Here is an 18,805-nt window from a genome sequence, read left to right as displayed (position 1 = left end):
CATGTTCAGCAAAAGAACTGAGGGGTAAAACAGATATCATTATATATACTGTTACAGTTGATGCAGAATTAACAATGTATCAATAATTTGACTGTTTGACAAGTTGACTGGCGGATTAATCTATTAGGTTTCATTACTATATAATATCCTTACTGTCTTATTTCAAACAAATAAAAACATATATACTTAATGAAAACATCTCTACGTAAAAATTGGACCAGACATGAGTCTGCAGGAAACACTTTTATTATGATGTCACAGCGACCTCTGCTGGCGCTCAGGGGCAGCAAGATACATGATGTCTGTCAGAAAGATGGGAGGAGTCAACAAATCAGTGACACGCCCCCCCCCCCCCCACACTCACATACTACATTCATTTTGAAATTGTTAATGGAATAATAAAATGTAGATTTTTTTTCTATTTATTAAATATATGTACATGCAAGTTTATATATATATATATATATATATATCTGTTCTAGATATAAACACTATATGCTTTGGCAATACATTGTAACAATTGTCATGCTAATAAAGCACAAATTGAATTGGAGGTATTTAAATTAATTCAAACTAAATCACATTATGGCCTAAAATGTCAAGTTTTAAGCTATTTAAGTAAGTAATTTAATATACAACACATTGGTATTTTCAGAATGTGTTTACCAAAGTAACAAACTCGTCAAACTCCTCCTAGTTTGTCTTTTGCTGTGTGATTGGACAAACTGTTTTAATCCCGCCCCTTTATCCACCAATCCCAGTTTAGATTGCCAAACTACCAATCAAACATCACGGCGAGTGCTTCTCTTATGAATATTAATTTTGCGATGCAGGCGCTGCTTTAAAGCGTCGACGCAGTCACACAGCATGATTAATATTCATGAGGCTTACGCCTCGCTCATTCGTCCTCTGCCGAACACTCCACGTTCTTACTGGGCGAAAGCTCATGAATATTCATGAGGCGTGCTATGAGCTGTCTGAAGTTGAAAACACTGACTGTCCGTGGTATTTCTGCTTCCCTGCAACGTGCACTGCCAATGCAAACTATATTTGTGTTGACCTCTAATAATCAAAGAAGATATTTTTGACAGATCTTCTCATTTTCCTCAAGAACTGTTTACATTACCAGCAACCTTACTGCTCGACTTTAAGTGACAAGCGAGCCTTCGGTTTAAGGTGAGGCTAAGCTCAATGCATTTAGGACTAAAACGTACATTAACACGGTCAAATGGCTTCTACTGATCAAACACCGTGGATGTGTGTTGGTAATATAAAGCACATGATTTTGCACGTTTGATGTTAATGAGGTTACTAAACTTACTTGTTTTCGTGATCTGCAGGCTTTAGGAGGACCGTAAACAAGTTAGTAATGGCGACTGAGATTGAAGCATGGAGCACTGGCCCTCAAAACGATGGTACGAACAGTAACCTCTGGCTGTCCTAAAAACTGCATTAATGAATTCAGCTTGCATTTGGATAATTAATGCATAGGTTGTGTTTACCGAGTCGTTTTCACATGCATATTCGTTAAAAGCGCTTTATAAATAAAGGTGACAGTCGACACGGCCTTTAGTTGCAGTCGTGTTGCTCCATGTGCTCGGGCAAAGAGGCTCGTTCATTGCATCTGTGGTGTAAAACTCTAATTAAAACCAGCGGTGCATTACTGCATCAAATCCAGGGTTTCACTGGATGTTAATATGAGCTAATAACGACACGATTAAACTTATAAACAATAAAAGCAAAACTTGTAATTTTTTTCGTCGTATTTCCCCTTCTTTCTGTAAAAATAAAGCGGTCAAATACACTTTTATTTTCTTATATTTTACAAAAATTAACTCTTTAGTTATGTGAACTCTACAACTTGGAACCAAAAGATAGGAATCAACGTGTTTAGTGCTGAAAAATTGGTTTATGAGCAAAGTAATATTCAGTGACCGGTCGTGTCATTTAAATATATTTATTTTCTAATCACACGTTTGTATATTTAATCTAGTATGCAATAAAATCATTAAGCGTCTTTTGTTGCGGAACTATATTTAACACTACGCCCCCTTTCTGAGATACCCGGATGTTAGTTTTTTCTTTTATTGCCACGTGAGTTTAAGTATGAGTGTTTTGTAGACGTTCCTCGTGATTTTCTTTGACGAATGCATGAGTTCATAGATCCAGTTCAGTGATATACCTCGAATACATACATGCAAACATATTAATTTCCACAGAGATGATGGAAAAATAAACGTGCATGCATATACAATACAGAAAACCAGAAACATGGTGATATATCAGCTTCAGGCTTTACATATATCATGCATGCACAGCTGCACATATATATGTACATATAAGAGAGAGAAATAACGTCTTTAAAACAGGATTGGACCAAGAATCGAACCTTGGGGAACTCCACAAATCATTGGAGCATAGAAAGAAATGATCTGAACCAATCAAGAGCATGCTTAATAAACAGATTTGAATACAGATATGAATTCGCTTATTTTGGCTGCTCTGCACAAGAATCTCATACACAAAGTCCATGAAAATGCTGTTATTGACTTTTTGATTGCACACAGAACTTTGCTTCAGTGAGTTGCTTTTATCTGATGACTATCTGACTTTAGCATATGAATCATATAACCCACCGACTTGATTATGTATGTTTTTATTATTAGTATCATTAAATTGGAAAATATCTATACAAATAATCAAAAACTAAAAGTAATTGTGTAAAAATGTTATGTCTTTTATATTGAAATACAATTAATTTACACACATACATAGAGATACAAGAGAGATCATTTTTATGATCGTGTTCTCATTGTCTAGCTCAGTGTTTTTTAATCTCAAGAAATGTCGCCAGAGTCAATAAATAAATGCACTCACATGAATGAAGTGAATTATATATTCAGTCCCTCTGATTTTGTGATCCCCTACATATTTGCAGAAAACAGTAAATGTAATTGTGTCACTTATGTAGTCACATATACGTAAAACGATACCCCTCGTAGTAGTAATAATAGCAGTAGTAAATATAGTAGTAACAGATCAGGTGTCACCACATGGCACGCTTGTCTAACACACATGCACTTTTTACATACATTTAGGGAAGATATTGATTTATTACTTGCATGAAAGAAAAACTTGTTATAGCTCATGCACAATAAAGGAATTAGTGATTGCTTTTTGATATCTACTTTATAACTTCCTTTTGATTGCTGAGGTTTAATTTGTTTATCTCCACCACATGCATTTTATGTCATGTGTCGCTCTGTTTAGCGTGCAGTAGACAAATTAGATGATATATGACATATATATGTATTTTTAATTCAGTCATAGTGCGCTCCAGAGGCACATCTGCACTCAGACTGTATGTGTTGTTGTAAAGCGGGTCTAATGGTGAATAAGCCATAGTTGACCGAAACAGATAAGACTTTTTTTCCTCTTATCAAGGCAATGTTCTTTGTTATTGACGGTTAAACCGCTGGTTTAAACACACCTACCACACCCCCGTTCTCCCGCTGATTGGCAGGAGCACCAGCAACACATCGAATAACGCAGCGTCAGCATTTCTGACCCCTCTGTGCTGCCGCCCCTGCATCTCTTTATTACTCATGCTTTTGTGTAATCCAGTGAAACCGCCGAAAAATATTCTTCTTTTGGGATCCATTAGACGGTTTGGAAAGACTCCGGGGAGTAAAAAAGCTTGAATATCTTGAATTAAGATGCTTTAGGGCTGAAAACTGGAACACTGTTTTTCAGGGTTTATCACATGAGAGCTGAGCACGTGTGCAGGAAAGACAAACATTTCCCCATAACCAAACCAAACCTGACTGATAACTGACTGAACGATGCATTTGAAAAATGCCATTTGAATTATCAAGAGTTTGAATGTTTGGTTCAAGTCATATTCCTCAGATATGCATTGCTAAGAACTTTATTTGAACAACTTTAAAGATGATTTTCTCAATATTTAGATTTTTTTGCTCCCTCAGATTCCAGATTATCAAATAGTTGTATCTCAGACAAATATTGTTCGGTTGTAATAAACAATACATCAATGGAAAGATGATTTATTGCATTTATTGCATATATACAAATTTTAAAGAATTACACTTATGACTGTTTTTTTGCTCCAGGGTCACAAATATCTTTTAGATGCAAGTATCTTAAATCAAGATGCATTTACTGCAGAAGATGCAAAATGAAGACATGAGTCTTAAGTTCTTAAATCAAGTACAACAAATGTGGATTGAATAATTGTGGTAACTTGACTTCTGCATTGAAAACCAAGATGAAAATCCAGAGGCAGAAGCTCAGACTGTGATCAGGGCGTTCTTTAACCGTCTGTGTGCTGGTGCAGGTGTGTTCTCGCTCGAGCAGAAGCAGGACGAGGAGGACAGCGAGGATCTGAATGAGCTGGAGGTGAACGGGAACTGGACCCCTCAGGAAAAGGCCCTGCACGAGGCCCGGCTGAAAGCCAAGGCTAAGCGGCGTCTGCGTAAGACATCGTCCCGTGATTCCACCCGAGACTCTCTCTCGGACTCGGTGTCAGGAGAGCCGTCGACCGATCCACACAGCCCTAAGGCCAAGGCTGCTGTAAATGACCGAAAGTCACGGACCGGAAAAGGCAGAGGACTGCCTAAAAAAGGTGAGAGTACCTCCAGGTATTTGTGTGACGTGATATCATCATGATGTATTGTACAACTGTACACTTTTTCTTTAATGGATGCATGACAGTAAAAGATGTATCGAGCACCTCTTCTGATGTTTCTTCACCGGTTGTTGTTGTTGTGAACAGGTGGAGCGGGAGGTAAAGGTGTGTGGGGCGCAGCGGGGATGGTGTACGAGCTGGAGGAACCGGACACTGATGACCCTAACTATGATGAAGCTGCACAGGTAAGAGCACACCTGCGGAGGCTTGAGTAGATGCAGTCACACTCCAGCGCTCGTCTACATGCAGGACGTATTTCCTGGGTTTGGCCCAAGTCTTCAAGAAGAGCTTTACATCACTCGAACAGACAACTCCTCTTAGCACCAGTGAAATGTGCAGCACTTTGTTTTCCTACCCAATTACACGAAATATCCATGGAAGCCTGTTTCTGACACTGAATAAAAATAAACAAGGGTAATTCAGACTTTTTTTCTTCTCACAAATTTCTTCTGACAACTGACTTTTCAACATTTTTTTTTATTACAATTCATTTTTTTTTTCGCTATTCTGGCTTTTTTTTATTCTGACTTTTTTTCTCGCAATTCTGACTTTTCTTGCCTTTTAATTTTTTCTCGCTATTTTTACTTTTTCCTCACAATTAAGTTCACAATTCGGCTTTCTCACAAATTTTTTTTTTTTCGCAATTGACTTTTCACTATTTTTGACTCCCGATTCTGAATTTTTTCCTCGCAATTCTTAATTTTTTTATAATTCTTCATTTCTTGCTATTTTGACTTTTCAGAGTGTTTGACTTTTTCTCGCAATTCAGAAAAAATTTTCGCAATTGACTTTTTTTTCTCGCAATTCTGACTTTCTTTTTCTCGCAATTCTGACTTTTTTTTTTCTCGCAATTGACTTTTCTAAATGTTTGGCTTTTTCTCACAATTCTGACTTTTTTCCTCGCAATTCTTAATTTTTTTATAATTCTTCATTTCTTGCTATTTTGACTTTTCAGAGTGTTTGACTTTTTCTCGCAATTCTGAAATTTTTTTTCTCGCAATTGACTTTTTTTTCTCGCAATTGACTTTTCTAAATGTTTGGCTTTTTCTCACAATTCTGACTTTTTTCCTCGCAATTCTTAATTTTTTTATCATTCTTAATTTCTTGCTATTTTGACTTTTCAAAGTGTTTGACTTTTTCTCGCAATTCTGAATTTTTTTTTTCTCGCAATTCTGACTTTTTTTTTTCTCGCAATTCTGACTTTTTTTTTTTTCGCAATTGACTTTTCTAAATGTTTGGCTTTTTCTCACAATTCTGACTTTTTCTCACAATTCTGATTGCAAGAAATAAAGTCCAGTTCTGAGGGACTGTCTTCTTACAGTTGCATCTTTTATAAAAATAAAATTATCCCACATTTCTGAGAAAAAAAAGTCAGAACTGTGAGATGTAAACTCACAATTGCAAGAAAATAAAAAATAATTGTGAGATAAAAAGTCGCATTTTACCTGTTTAGTTTTTATTCAGCGGCAGAAATAAGTTTCCCCAAATATCCAGTTATTATTATTTAACTTGACACTGTAAAGGTTTCCGTGACATCTCGTGAGATCTCGGCAAAAAGGCTCACGATTTTTTCCCAAAACATGATGCATGATGTGTTTGAAACCAGTTCTCTATGAAATCTAATTAAATCAGGAAATAAAAGTATAAAAGTTCTTAAAATGCACATGCATGTGTAAATAAAGAGCCAAGTCAAATACAGTGACCTGTCAATATTGAGTCCTGCATCAAGTCACCGTGACCGAGGTTTGGTGTTTGCTGTGTGTGAGTCAACAATGACAGGGTTTTTATATCTGAGCTGCTGTTTGAATACTGCAGTGATGCACAGATACACAACAGATCAATTCCCTTCATCTCTCTTTATTTTCTCTCATGTACAGTACATGCATTTCTCCTTGTTTGTTGCTCAGGGAGACACGGTGTATGCCACAGTAGTGCCAGAGCTGGACGAGAGGGAGCTGGAGAAGACCATCAACCCCATCGTACAGGAGTACTTCCAGCACGGAGATACTAAAGAGGTGGAGGTGAGCGGCAGCTGATCAGTGTGAGGTACAGGAGAAGATGCTGAGACTTAACCCTTCAGTCGTTTGCTCTGGTAGATGCTGCTCAAAGAGCTGAACCTGGGCCATCACAAGTTTGAGTTCTCGTCTCTGGCTGTGTCTCTGTCTCTGGAAGGCAAGGCCAGCCACCGGGAGCTCACGTCCCGTCTGCTCTCAGACCTGTCTGGAAAGGTGCTCTCGGAGACTGACATGTCTCGTGCCTTCGACAAGATGCTCAAAGAGCTGCCCGACCTGATCCTGGACACACCGGACGCCCCACAGGTACAGCAGAAATATCTCCAAGCAAATAAATGCAGGCTTGATGAGCAGAAGATAATTCTTGGCTATAAATGTGATGATGCACGGCTAGCTGTGTGTTAAATTATTTTAATGCACTCACTTCGCATCGGGTGGATCTTTGTCTTCACGTCGTGCATTAAAATCATTTAACACACATGCATTCTCCATATTACCTGCATCCTTTCCTCTCCTCAGATGCTCGGTCAGTTTATCGCCCGAGCTATTGCTGACCACGCTATACCCATGAGCTTCCTCGACTGCTACAAAGGCAAAGTAGATTGTGATCACGCCAGGTGAGCGAGAGTCACTATCTGCTCCAGAAGTGAATTTGTAGAGGTAGCATCTCTTGGTGCATGCAGCTGATTTAGTTGAGTTGTGTTTGTCTCTCTCTCTGTGGATGTGTTCGTGCGCTCCTGACGCTCAGAGCTGCGCTGGACCGAGCAGCAGTTCTCCTCTCCATGAAGAGAGAGATCATGCGGCTGGATAATGTGTGGGGAGTTGGTGGAGGCCAGAGACCGGTCAAACATCTCATCAAAGAGGTACAACGCTCTCTCCATCAGCACATCCAGGACTTTATCCTTCGTTTGATCGACGGCTGAGTGTTTGCACTGTGCAAAGTTTAAAATGCATGATTCCAGTCCACAAACAGTGATTTCTGGTGATGTTTCCCAGATGAACCTGCTGCTGAAGGAGTACCTGGTGTCAGGTGAGCTCTCCGAGGCCGAGCACTGTCTGCGAGATCTAGAAGTGCCACACTTTCATCACGAGCTGGTCTATGAGGTCACTTCCCAACTCCAACTCTGCTTTACTGTCAAATGTGTATGACCAAGAAATGAATGTTTGTTTGTGGTTGGTGCAGGCTGTGGTCATGGTTCTGGAGTCCACCGGTGACACAGCCTTGCAGATGATGGTCAAACTGCTCAAGGTCTTCTGGCAAACTGGCCTCATCACTCTGGACCAGATGAACAGGGTTTGTGCTCGCTCTTCTTTATGTGCCTCAGATTCAGATCATTTCATCAGAGCTAGGAGAGAAGCATATCATATCAGACCAGGAGATCTGAACGAGTGAAGGATTTATTCATTCATTTCTTAATTGACCATATTTTTAATGCAATGGTTTTAAAGCGATCTCCTCATAACTGTGGCTTTCAAATCAGTAAGTGAATCCCAAATCATTCAGTACATAATTTAACCAGATTGAATATGAAATGGCTTGAGTGACAAAATGGTTAAAATATTGTATACATTACATTACAAAGGATTTTGATTTGATTGTTTTGAAATGAATATAGCCATCGCTGCTGAAATAGTGTTAAATCATGAATAAAAATTGAATACTTTTTCTGTAGAGTGACACAAAAATCAATCAATATAATAAATTTTTCAGTAATATGTTTTGTTTAATTTTGTATTTTAAGACATTGTTGTGGTACCAAGTAATATTTATGTAAAAAAATTATTAATTTACTCCTTTGAAAATAATAGCTTTTTATTATTATTATTATTATTATTAATATTATTAAAGCAGTGTTTCAGGTTAAAACTATACTAGCTGTACAGTTTTTTCTGCATCATGTCTGGTTTGTAGACTTTTTACCTCCCATTTGCTTTCGTTTCCCAGGGTGAGGACCAACATTTTTGATTTTTTTTTTTTTTTATGATTTATTTAGTTTTTTTGTAGTTTTTTTATTTTTCCCATTTCCATTAATTTTCTATGACAAGGACCACAATTTATTTGTATTTTTTTTCGTCTTTTTTTTTTTGTATTAGTTTTTTCCCCAAATTTCCTTTTTTTTTTGCCATTTTGAATCATGCCCTCATCCTCATGTACCAAACCGCATAAAAGTTGCTAAGTTTCGTACTGTTCCAATGAATCACATTTTTTTTTAAATGTCAAAAGTTGTCAAAAGTGAGTCAAGAAGTCCCGAGGTGTAAAGGGTTTGCGTGTCGTACACAGGGCTTCCAGCGTGTTTACGACGAGCTGCCGGAGATCAGTCTGGATGTGCCTCATGCACAATCCATTATGGAGACCTTCGTGGACCTCTGTCACCAGGAGCAGGTCATCACCAAGCAGCTGAGAGACTCCTGTCCCACCAGGTCAGAGGTCACACAGACTAGAGGATTGTCTCTCTTTAGGGTGACTCCTGTTAGCACTAGCGGGGTATAACCGCTGTGCTCTTGTGGTCAACAGGGGGCGCAAGCGCTTTGTGAGTGAAGGTGACGGAGGGCTGGTGAAGAGCTAGAAGCACCAGGAATCAGTTCTGACCGTCTTCATCTCTCATCCTCCGAGAAAACAGGATCGTCATGCAGAAGAGCTACAGCGGTTCTCTCTTCTGTTACAGGCTTTGTTTGTGAGTTTCTGCATGCAGCGTGAGCGCTGTGGCGAAGGAAAGAAATCAGCAGCTTCCAGTGGCCATGAAATACAGTTTGGGTTGAGGGATTAACATTGCTTTATGTTTTCAGCTTCAGTTGTTTTTTGGTTGTTGATGTTCACAGGTGTTTACTTGTTAGTGTTCACTTGTTAGTGTCCACTGTGCTCTCTCAATTATTATTTTTTTTCTTTTTTCTTTTTTGAAATGTAATGCATACAAAATGAGGGCTAAAAGAAGGTATTAAATAAATCGTGCTATATTCAAATGAAGTGCTTAGTCAAACTCTTGGGCCGAAATACAACATTTGATGGGGTCAAGTCTATTTGTTTTCATTTTTATTGCATGTTTATCTTTTTACTGCGTATAGAATCATCACACATGTACAGACTGACACGGTTCTGCCTGGTTCACAAACACAGACTCTTCCACAGTTTGATCTTCCTGATTTATGTCCTAATCAATCTACTTCTGATCTGTTCCTGGAGCCAAAGAATGGAGGAGAGAGCATCGTCACCTCTCGGAAAAACACAAATTGTGACCACAATCTCTCGTTCTTATAGGAGATAGAAGTTTTGTACTTGATTGATGACTGGGAAAACTGGTTAAATTGTGTCAGTGCGGCTGAATGAAGATTAAATAGTATTTTTGAGTTTCAGTAAATCAGCCCCGTTTCAATCAACACTTTTGATTCTAGTATAATGGAAAGAAGAGGCTAATTTAACCAACAGGGCTTTTGCACATGTGCTCGCTCTTTCTATGTTTGTTATGAAACAGTTTTTCAAAGCAATAACATTTTTGTCAAGCAGCAGGTCCAGCATTTGACACTAAAATTCAAATAAAATTCATATTGCTCATATTCACATTCCTGTTTGTTTATTATTTGTTCTTGATATATGAAGAGACTTTGACCTCACAGATAAAGGAAAAATGAACCTCTTTGCAAATTAAAGTTAAAATACAGTTCTGCTATTTAAAGTATATTCGCAAGACTTCATGATAGCTCCAACATTAATCTGTTACCTAACATTCACGTTCAAATATATTTTAATGTTTTAAAAATTTCACTTGGTCTCACCAAGTTTAATACAAAATACTTTAAATCTTATTATTGGTAAATATTTTTGCACTTAGAAATTACATATTTTTCGTAGTTTTTACTTCACCACAAAATCGCAGTACACAGGAGTTTGTTTATTATGACTGTCAGGACAGGGTTAAAACAACTCATCAGGGGGCGTGGTTGTCTCGTATTGTTCGCGCTGTTTGCCGCTGGGTGGCAGCAGTAGATCATGTGCGCCTACCGACATCCGAGGAAGAAGAAGACGACGACGTTTACGTCTGTTTTTATTTGGTCCTTTGCGTCTTTTTTTCCTGGATCCACTCTCGCAGGTATCGCTCTTAAATTCAATACAATGAAATAATTGAAACATCACATATTATGTTCCTTTCAGACTGATCTGATGTAACTACACATGTTTTTTAAGGCTGTTTTTATATATTGTACATCCCTGTGGTTTGTGAGATGCTAATGCTAAAGCTAACGCTGTTTACTAGTCAGAATTTTATATTATTTTTTAGAACAGTTTAGGTTTTTACAAAACTGCTGTTAATTTTTTTTTGTCCTCTGCTCATCAAGGCTGCATTTATTTGAAAAGAAAACAGTAATATTGTGAATTATTGTTACTATTTAAACAGCTGTTTTCTGTGTAAATCTCTGTTAAAGTGTAATTTATTTCTGTGATAAAAAAAAAAATTATTTTAAGCATCTTTACTCCAGCCTTCAGTGTCATAAATTATTATATTTAATGATTTTATTCAGCAAGGGTGTGTAGAATTTATACAAATTGATAATAGAGATATACACTGTTAGAAATGATTTTTTAAAATAAAATGTTTATATTTTATTTATTTTATTATTCTTTTTTTTTTCTTTATTCATCAAAGAATCCTGAAAAAAAAGTATCACAGGTTCCAAATTTTTTTTTGAAGCAGCAAAACATAGTAAATCATCATATTATTCTGATTTCTGAAAATCATGTGACACTGAAGACTGCAGTAATAATGCTGAAAATACAGCTGCAAATCAAAGAAATAAATCACACTTTAACAGAGATTCACACAGAAAACAGTTATTTTAAATAGTAAAAATATTTTACAATATTACTGATTTTTCTGTATATGTCGAATCAAATAATTTCAGCCTTTTATGTTTACAAATCTTACTGACCCCAAACTCTTGATCAGCACATCTGACTGACTAGCAGAATAAATTAGATGACCAATGTTTAAAACTATTTTAAGCGGTTAATGCACCCAGGCTGGGAAATGAGATCTGTCAGTCTTATAAAGCTTGTGTTTGTTCCTTCTCTTGGTTTTAGTTTGATGGTCATGCTCTAGCATCTCTCAGAGATCTCTTCTTTAGCAGAGATGGAGTTCAAGATGAACAACCCAGTCTACTTCACCAGAGCCAAAGAAGAGGAGAAGCGCTGGACAGAGACAACGAGAGAAGAACGACAGACTATTACTGGACAAGAGGCCAGAGACTTTTACCAAAGCCTGCTTCGAGAGAGCCACGGAGAAAAGACCAAAGAAGGAGAAGCAGCCAGACGAGGAGCAGGTAGAGATAAAGACATGGAAACATAATAAGTAAATCAATGATCCAAACAATCAAAACAAACTAAAAACTTTTAAATATATATGTATAAATAAAGATCATGTCTTAAAAATATTAATTAACAAATATATATATTCAAATTAATTAAGATTCTACCAAATCATAAAAAAACATAAAATGTAACTATAATATTAAAAAGAAATCTATATGTTAGTATCTATGCTACTGTGCCACTGCAAGTCATTAAGGAATTCTTTATAATAATTAATTAAAAATGAAGTTTAAGTTAATAAATTAAATGATACAAACTGTTCTCAGTGTTTAAAGAATGAAAGTTTTGATTGTTTAGGTCCAAATAAATGTCAGATATTAATATCAGAATGATCATTTTTAATTATGAAATGTTATATAAACATATACATACATTTTTAGAACAAACAACAGCCAACCAAAAAAAAAATGGAATAAAATGTACCAAACATGCAAACTAAATATGAACATTAGAAATATTTGATATATATTGAAAATTACTTAAGAAATGCCACAAAGCTCAAAAAAGTTTCCAGATTAATGAAATACAATCTTAAACCGAGGCATTGCTCTTGTCACTTCATTATAACCCTCAGAACATCTCAAATGAATCAAACCTGAATTCTGAAACACAAAATCTAATATTTGGAAGAAAGTTGTACAATGGAAGATAAAAGAAAGCAATACAGGTTTTGTTACGATGCCTAATGAAATTATTTTTGGATGCTTTTTCTGTTTGAGATTTGGCTACAGATGTATTTGTTTAAATTATGTTCCTCAAATAAATTGCATTGAATTGCATGCATTTCCACTGTTAAACAGAGTCAGCTCAACATTCATTAACAATCTCTTGAGCAAATGAGAATAGTGTTTAGTTATCTTAGTGATCGCATTCGTTCAGAGATTAGTTTATAACACCGTTATCTCTTGACACGAGGAGCCAAACGGAGAAGAAGAAGAGAAGGCAGTGGTGCTGAAGCGGTGAGCAGCTCGGAGCGAGACGGACACAGACTCCTGCGATGTGCTCAGGACGGAGACACTCAGGGCCTGAAGGAGCTCCTGCGGCGAGGATGTGACGTTAACTTCCGTGATGATTTCTTCTGGACGGCTGTGATGTGTGCGAGTAAAGCAGGACAGACGGAGGCCGTTGGTTTGCTCCTGCGTCACGGAGCTGCTTGGGTGGGAGTGGTGGACAGACAGGTGTGTAACTCACAGATCCTCACACAGGTCTAGAGTCTCTGGGGGATATTTATAGCAATAGCCAAATACATTGTATGGGTCAAAATTACTGATTTTTCTTTTATGATAAAAATCATAAGGATATTAAGCAAAGATCATGTTCCATGAAGAAAATTAGTAAATGTCCTACTGTAAATATATCAAAACAGAATTTTTGATTAGTAATATTCATTGCTAAGAACTTCATCTGAACAACTTTAAAGATGATTTTCTCAATATTTAGATTTTTTTGCAACCTCAGATTCCAGATTTTCTAATAGTTGTATCTCAGACAAATATTGTCCTCCGAACAAACCATGCATCAATGGAGAGATGATTTATTCAGCTTTCAGATGATGCATAAATCGAATTTGTTTTCACAAAATACAAAATTGACCCTTATGACTGGTTTTGTGCTCCAGGGCACAATTAAACCAATAACAGGAATCCACAATACATTCTATGGAGATGATAATATATATGAATAATAATGGATTAAATGATAATACTACAAAAAAAATTGTCCTTTATATTCAGTTCATATTTTTAATCTCTCAACTCTAACATTTCTTACATTTACATTTTGTGATTGAGTAACAGTTTTAGCTTTACGAAGCCCTCCTGTGCCACTGAACGGATATCAGAGAGAATGTGAACACACCACACAAGCGCAGTTATTCAGAACATCTTTTCACTAAAATAATACTCCTCCTGGAAAGCGGAAAGCACACAGTCCTGTCGAAACACGGTTCCTGTATTAGGATGTTGGTCCCGATTTGTCATTTCCTTTCTTTTGTATCTCCATCCTGTTCTCTCTCAGGGCAGAGATGCTCGGGATCTGGCTCTGCAGGCGGGTCACCAGGATGTAGTGAGAGAACTGGAGCAGTTTGTGATCTCGGACGCACCAAACATACCAACTACAAACCATACGGAGAGGTCAGTGGTGTCTCGGTGTCCAGATGTCTACTGTAATATGAACAGATCTGAGAATGACAATGTGTGTGTGTGTGTGTTTCCACAGTGCTGCTTCTCAGTGGTGTGATGTGTGTGCGGTGTGTTACACAGACAGCACTGAAACACACTCCAGGTCCACGCTGCATCAGTTCAGTAAGCTCCGCCCCCCGGCCACGCCCCAGTACTGCCTGCCCTCCTCCAGCACCAGCTATAAAATGATGCTCCGCCTGGGCTGGAACCCCGCCTCCGGCCTAGGCCCCGCCCACTCGGGCCGCAAGAACCCAGTCAGCACGATCCTGAAGAGAGATCAGGCGGGCCTGGGGTACGGAGAGACCCCGCAGCCCAAAGTCACACACTTCCAGCCCAGAGATCTTCAGGCTGTGCAACACATCCATAAAGAGAAGAGACTGAGACAGGAGAAAAGAGCGACGCTCAGCGCTAAAGAACTCAAGAGGAAAGAAGAGCGAGACCAGAGATGGGAAAGAGACTACCGAACTTCCTTTAACTACGACTTCTGATCCGATGAACTTCAGATTCAGATACAATTCATTTGAAAGAAACAAATTACATTCAGTCATGAAAGACTGCTTGAAGACATCTCATATAGAAGACGAAACAACTGTTAACACGAACTGGATGAAACATTATTTAAAAAAAAAAAAGCTGTCAGTGGGTTGTGAGTGTATATAATTAGTTTAGAAAATATCATTAAACATTTTTTTTGTCATTTGATGTCATCAGTCTCAATTTTACATGCATTTTGGATATATATTGAATATAAGATAAAATCGTTAATCTTAAGAGTCATTTGTTTTTTCTAAATTGAGATGTATACACCATCTGAAGAAATAATCTTAACATTGATGTATGGTTTGTTAGGACAGGATGATGTTTGGCCGAGATACAACCGTTTAAAAATCTGGAATCTGAAAAAAATATTGAGAAAATTTACTTAAAGTTCCTGAAGACTTAAAAATGAAGTTTTGATATATTTAAATTAGGAAATTTATAAAATATCTTCATGGAACATGATCTTTATGTAATGTCATAATGATTTTTGACAAAAAAAGTGTATTTTTTATTGTATTTTTACCCATACAATGTATTTTTGCCTATTAACTTAACTTGTCAATGGGAAATGGCAAATGATCATGATATAAGCAGAATAATGCAAACTTATTCCAAAAAAAAAAAAAATTCAAACCTTCAGGAGTTTCTGTTTGAGTAAACAGTAAAAAAAAACACCCAACTGTTGCTTGCGTCATTCATACAATTCTTGCAAGTTCTTTCATTCTTAGAGAAAACAAAAGCAAAACTTTGACTTTAAATTAGCAAGACTGAAACTTTAAGTTCTCGTTTATAAAGATGTATGTTTGATGCTGTCTGCTAGAATAGGCCTGAAAGAGAGAAAAGTACAGGCGCTTCACATGCCCCAAATCTGTTCTAGGTCTTCAAGGGTTAACCTCACGCGGGTGTTTCAGCATGTGTGGTTGAGAGCAGCATGAAGATGAAAGATGAGACTAAAACGAAAGCTGAGAGTTGATCTGTTCTGGGTAAGAGTTCATCTACTCTCACGAGCTCAGAGGATCTCATGAATAGAAGTGAAGAGCATAAAGTCTAATGTCAACAAACTGAAAATCTGGTTTAGATTAACATCCTCCAAAAGAAACAAGAACTGATTTAATTTTTCAAACCACATCATCAAACGATCAGCAATCTTGAGAGACTTGTTGTTATGCAGATTCATTTTAGTTTCTCTTCACTCTCAAGTATTTAAAGATATTACTGCAGAAGAAGTTTAGTTTTTGTTGGATTTTTTTATTGTGTATTTTACATCTGAATTTTTATAAATGCACAGATAACAATATATCTTTGTGAAGTTTAATAATCATTCCATGAAGTTCTCTCAGTGTTTGTTTGTTGGCTTTGTATCAGATGTTTTTCACAGGAGCTGTATCCTCTTCTGACTTCTGTTGTATCCTTAGAAATCCATTTATTCAGGAATCCTACATGCCCTGAAAGATACATGAGTAATATCTGTATATTAGTAGTAACAGAATAAAAAGTAACATCTCTTGTGACTTTTTTTAGACATTTTAGCATTTTAGACACATTATGATTTTATAGAAATAAAAATGCATTAAAGTTTTTCAATCGTCCAATTAAGAAAACAGCCCTTTGTTAGAGAATGTTTGAAAGAAATGTGATTATAAATGTTACTTGCCGAACAAAAACATCCCAAAATTGATCCCAGACACTCGCAGCAACATGAGAAACAATCACAGCATCCAGAACACAGAGGCTCACACAATTCAGCACAATCACAGCATCCAGGAAAATCACATCCAGAACAATCACAGCATCCAGAAAAATCACATCCGGGACAATCAGAGCATCCAGGACATTCACAGGCTTGGAAACAAACAAAGCAATCGTAACCGCACAAACAAGGAGCCACATCCGTGCGCGTCTGCTCCGCTTTATTCTGATCTTTCTTCAGTTTGACCTGTTCTTCGACTGTAGGATTGCATTCCCCCATTGCTTAATGTCCAGTAAGTTTTAGTAATGGGTTTGAATCACGGCACTAGTTTGTGAATGTTTTCAAATCCTAAACCCGTCTTCACCTTGACTGTAGTAATTTCTCTAAGCACTTCCCGTATCTCGCGGGATTCCCCTCTGTGAGACTAAACGAGTTCACCTCGAGAAGTGTTGTGACTGAGTGAGCGAGTCTGATTTATGTGTGCTAGTGATGATGTTACACAAGACATGAAACTGAAGATTAGAAATTTTAATTTAAAGTTTAAGTTTCTATTTCTCATAAAGCTCTATGGCATGCCAAACATACCAAAAGCGCTTGTTCCGTCAGCGTCCGAGGCTTGTCAAAGTGACGCTGGCAAATCACATCGCTTTTCCCGTGATCCATGGACGCGATTGGTTAACAACTGAACTAGGTTATTTACATAGGCAATCTGATTGGCTGACGCCTGCATTTGAACAATTTTCAACTTCTTCGGCAAGCAACGCCAGTGATGCGATGCCACCAGGCGGCAAGTCGACCGGAAGTTGAAGTCGGCCGCGCGCTGTCATCTTTTAGCAGAACTTCACTTGCGTTAGCATTCCCATTGACTCCCATTCATTTTGGCGTCACTTTGACAGCGAATAACTTTACATCTGAGGCGTTTAAAGACTCCGTTTGTCCATTATTTCTTTTTAAAGATAACATGACAATGTATAAAGGGCTCCATTACCTTATATGTTACATTATGGCCCCGTAGAAACAGTTTTTGTAAAAATAGGCTAAAAATAGGCAGTTTTTTTGTAAAAACTGTCTATGGATGCCACAGACCAGAAATTCAGTTTGCCAATGCATGATGTCGCCCACTCAAAGTAATTACCTATCGGTAAGCCCCGCCCCCGTAGTTACCGTTGCTTATTCGGACAATCAAACACAGTTGCTAACTGTCTTACAGTGACTGCTGTCATCACGAAGTATTTCGTTTGCTCGAACATTTTACTGTAGACGACTATTTTGAAAAAATGCAAGTTGCCACACGGACCATGAAACGTGTGCTAAAGGATACAGCATCCCATCGATAATAAAGACAGGAAAAATTGGATCACCTGTTGCTGCGGTAAGTTTTCCATTATGTTTTGAGATGACTAGCATTAGCCATACTGTAATAGTGCCATGCTAATGTAATATAACCTTAGTAGTGACACTATTACGTGAATAGGGGCTCCGTGTATCCCCTTTATTGTTATTATTGTGTTGTCATGAAAACACTGCTCGTGATCATCATAACAAAATCACTTACTTGGTGGACAGCTGACCATTAGGCATGGGGCGGCATGGGGCGTTTCTTCCAGTTGATCTTGTCACAATGGGAAAAAAAATGGCAACTGCCGGGTGTATTAGGGCAGAGAAATCTTCTGTGGTAGTGACGCAAATATTTTGATAGTCATCAAGCCCTGACATTGATGGCAATACCCGGTCCCATTCATTACAACAAAGGCACTCGGTTCTGTCGGCATTGGTTGGCATGTACCACATTTACAGCACCAGTCCGTGTTCGTTCTGATTCTCCCTTCGACATCTTGTCTTACAGCTTCCAAAGTTTGTAACTCCTCGTCTGTGTATTCTGGCTCAAAACTATATGGTTCTGGATCTTGTTTTGATACACAGTAAAATTCCTCTGAGTCTGACAATTTCCTCAAAGTCAGCCATGATCACGATTCACGTCTAGCTAGTTAGTCACGTTTGTTTTGGTTACGGTCTCGTGTGCTGCACTAATCACTCCGCCAAGTAGCCAAGTAGCCCAAGTTGCGCTAGCTGCGCTCCTACGCCTAGTGAGAATATAGTTCCCAGTATTTATACGATTAAAAATGATCTCTGTCTCATATAGCCTTGTTATTTGTACACGCTGTGACTATACATATCACAACATGTAAATAGGAAAATGTTTGCATTATTTTGTCACTTATTGGGATTACTATGCTACCATTATCCATTTACATCCAGTCTTTGTGCTAAGCTAGGCTAATGGTGGGTGTGTCTAATAACACTTACAGAACGCAC

The 18,805-nt window shown here is 37.7% G+C and overlaps 2 protein-coding genes across 5 annotated transcripts; both read left to right on the top strand.

The window, feature by feature from the left end:
* The first annotated feature begins 951 nt into the window (after positions 1-951).
* Positions 952-10,273, top strand: LOC113108561 (programmed cell death protein 4-like). The gene is made up of 12 exons (XM_026271768.1): positions 952-1,176; positions 1,341-1,415; positions 4,355-4,642; positions 4,793-4,890; positions 6,613-6,726; positions 6,802-7,023; positions 7,237-7,334; positions 7,466-7,580; positions 7,714-7,821; positions 7,901-8,011; positions 8,999-9,138; positions 9,233-10,273. The coding sequence occupies exons 2-12, from the start codon at positions 1,370-1,372 to the stop codon at positions 9,282-9,284; spliced, it is 1,392 nt and encodes a 463-aa protein (XP_026127553.1). The 5' UTR covers positions 952-1,176; positions 1,341-1,369; the 3' UTR covers positions 9,285-10,273.
* A 426-nt stretch (positions 10,274-10,699) lies between these two features.
* LOC113108543 (G patch domain and ankyrin repeat-containing protein 1-like) lies at positions 10,700-14,963 on the top strand. Of its 4 annotated transcripts, none has more exons than XM_026271758.1 (5): positions 10,700-10,802; positions 11,792-12,030; positions 12,998-13,257; positions 14,096-14,211; positions 14,297-14,963. In XM_026271758.1, the coding sequence occupies exons 2-5, from the start codon at positions 11,841-11,843 to the stop codon at positions 14,745-14,747; spliced, it is 1,017 nt and encodes a 338-aa protein (XP_026127543.1). In that variant the 5' UTR covers positions 10,700-10,802; positions 11,792-11,840; the 3' UTR covers positions 14,748-14,963. The 4 variants fall into 4 exon arrangements, with proteins under 4 accessions (XP_026127543.1, XP_026127517.1, XP_026127526.1 ...); XM_026271732.1 differs by having other exon boundaries at positions 12,995-13,257; XM_026271741.1 differs by having other exon boundaries at positions 10,721-10,802; positions 11,839-12,030; positions 12,995-13,257.
* Positions 14,964-18,805: the final 3,842 nt, after the last annotated feature.

The sequence above is a fragment of the Carassius auratus genome, chromosome 1 (genome assembly GCF_003368295.1).
Source record: "Carassius auratus strain Wakin chromosome 1, ASM336829v1, whole genome shotgun sequence".
NCBI lineage: Eukaryota > Metazoa > Chordata > Actinopteri > Cypriniformes > Cyprinidae > Carassius > Carassius auratus.
This window is presented reverse-complemented; position numbering and strand designations above follow the sequence as displayed.

Bases quoted from the DNA above. Each gene is read 5' to 3' on its own strand.
- LOC113108561 (XM_026271768.1), top strand. From the start codon at position 1,370: ATGGCGACTGAGATTGAAGCATGGAGCACTGGCCCTCAAAACGATG. The intron at 1,416-4,354 runs GTACGAACAGTA...GTGCTGGTGCAG, and splicing joins CACTGGCCCTCAAAACGATG to GTGTGTTCTCGCTCGAGCAG. The intron at 7,335-7,465 runs GTGAGCGAGAGT...CCTGACGCTCAG, and splicing joins GTAGATTGTGATCACGCCAG to AGCTGCGCTGGACCGAGCAG.
- LOC113108543 (XM_026271732.1), top strand. From the start codon at position 11,841: ATGGAGTTCAAGATGAACAACCCAGTCTACTTCACCAGAGCCAAAGAA. The intron at 12,031-12,994 runs GTAGAGATAAAG...TCTTGACACGAG, and splicing joins AGCAGCCAGACGAGGAGCAG to GAGCCAAACGGAGAAGAAGA. The intron at 14,212-14,296 runs GTCAGTGGTGTC...GTGTTTCCACAG, and splicing joins ACTACAAACCATACGGAGAG to TGCTGCTTCTCAGTGGTGTG.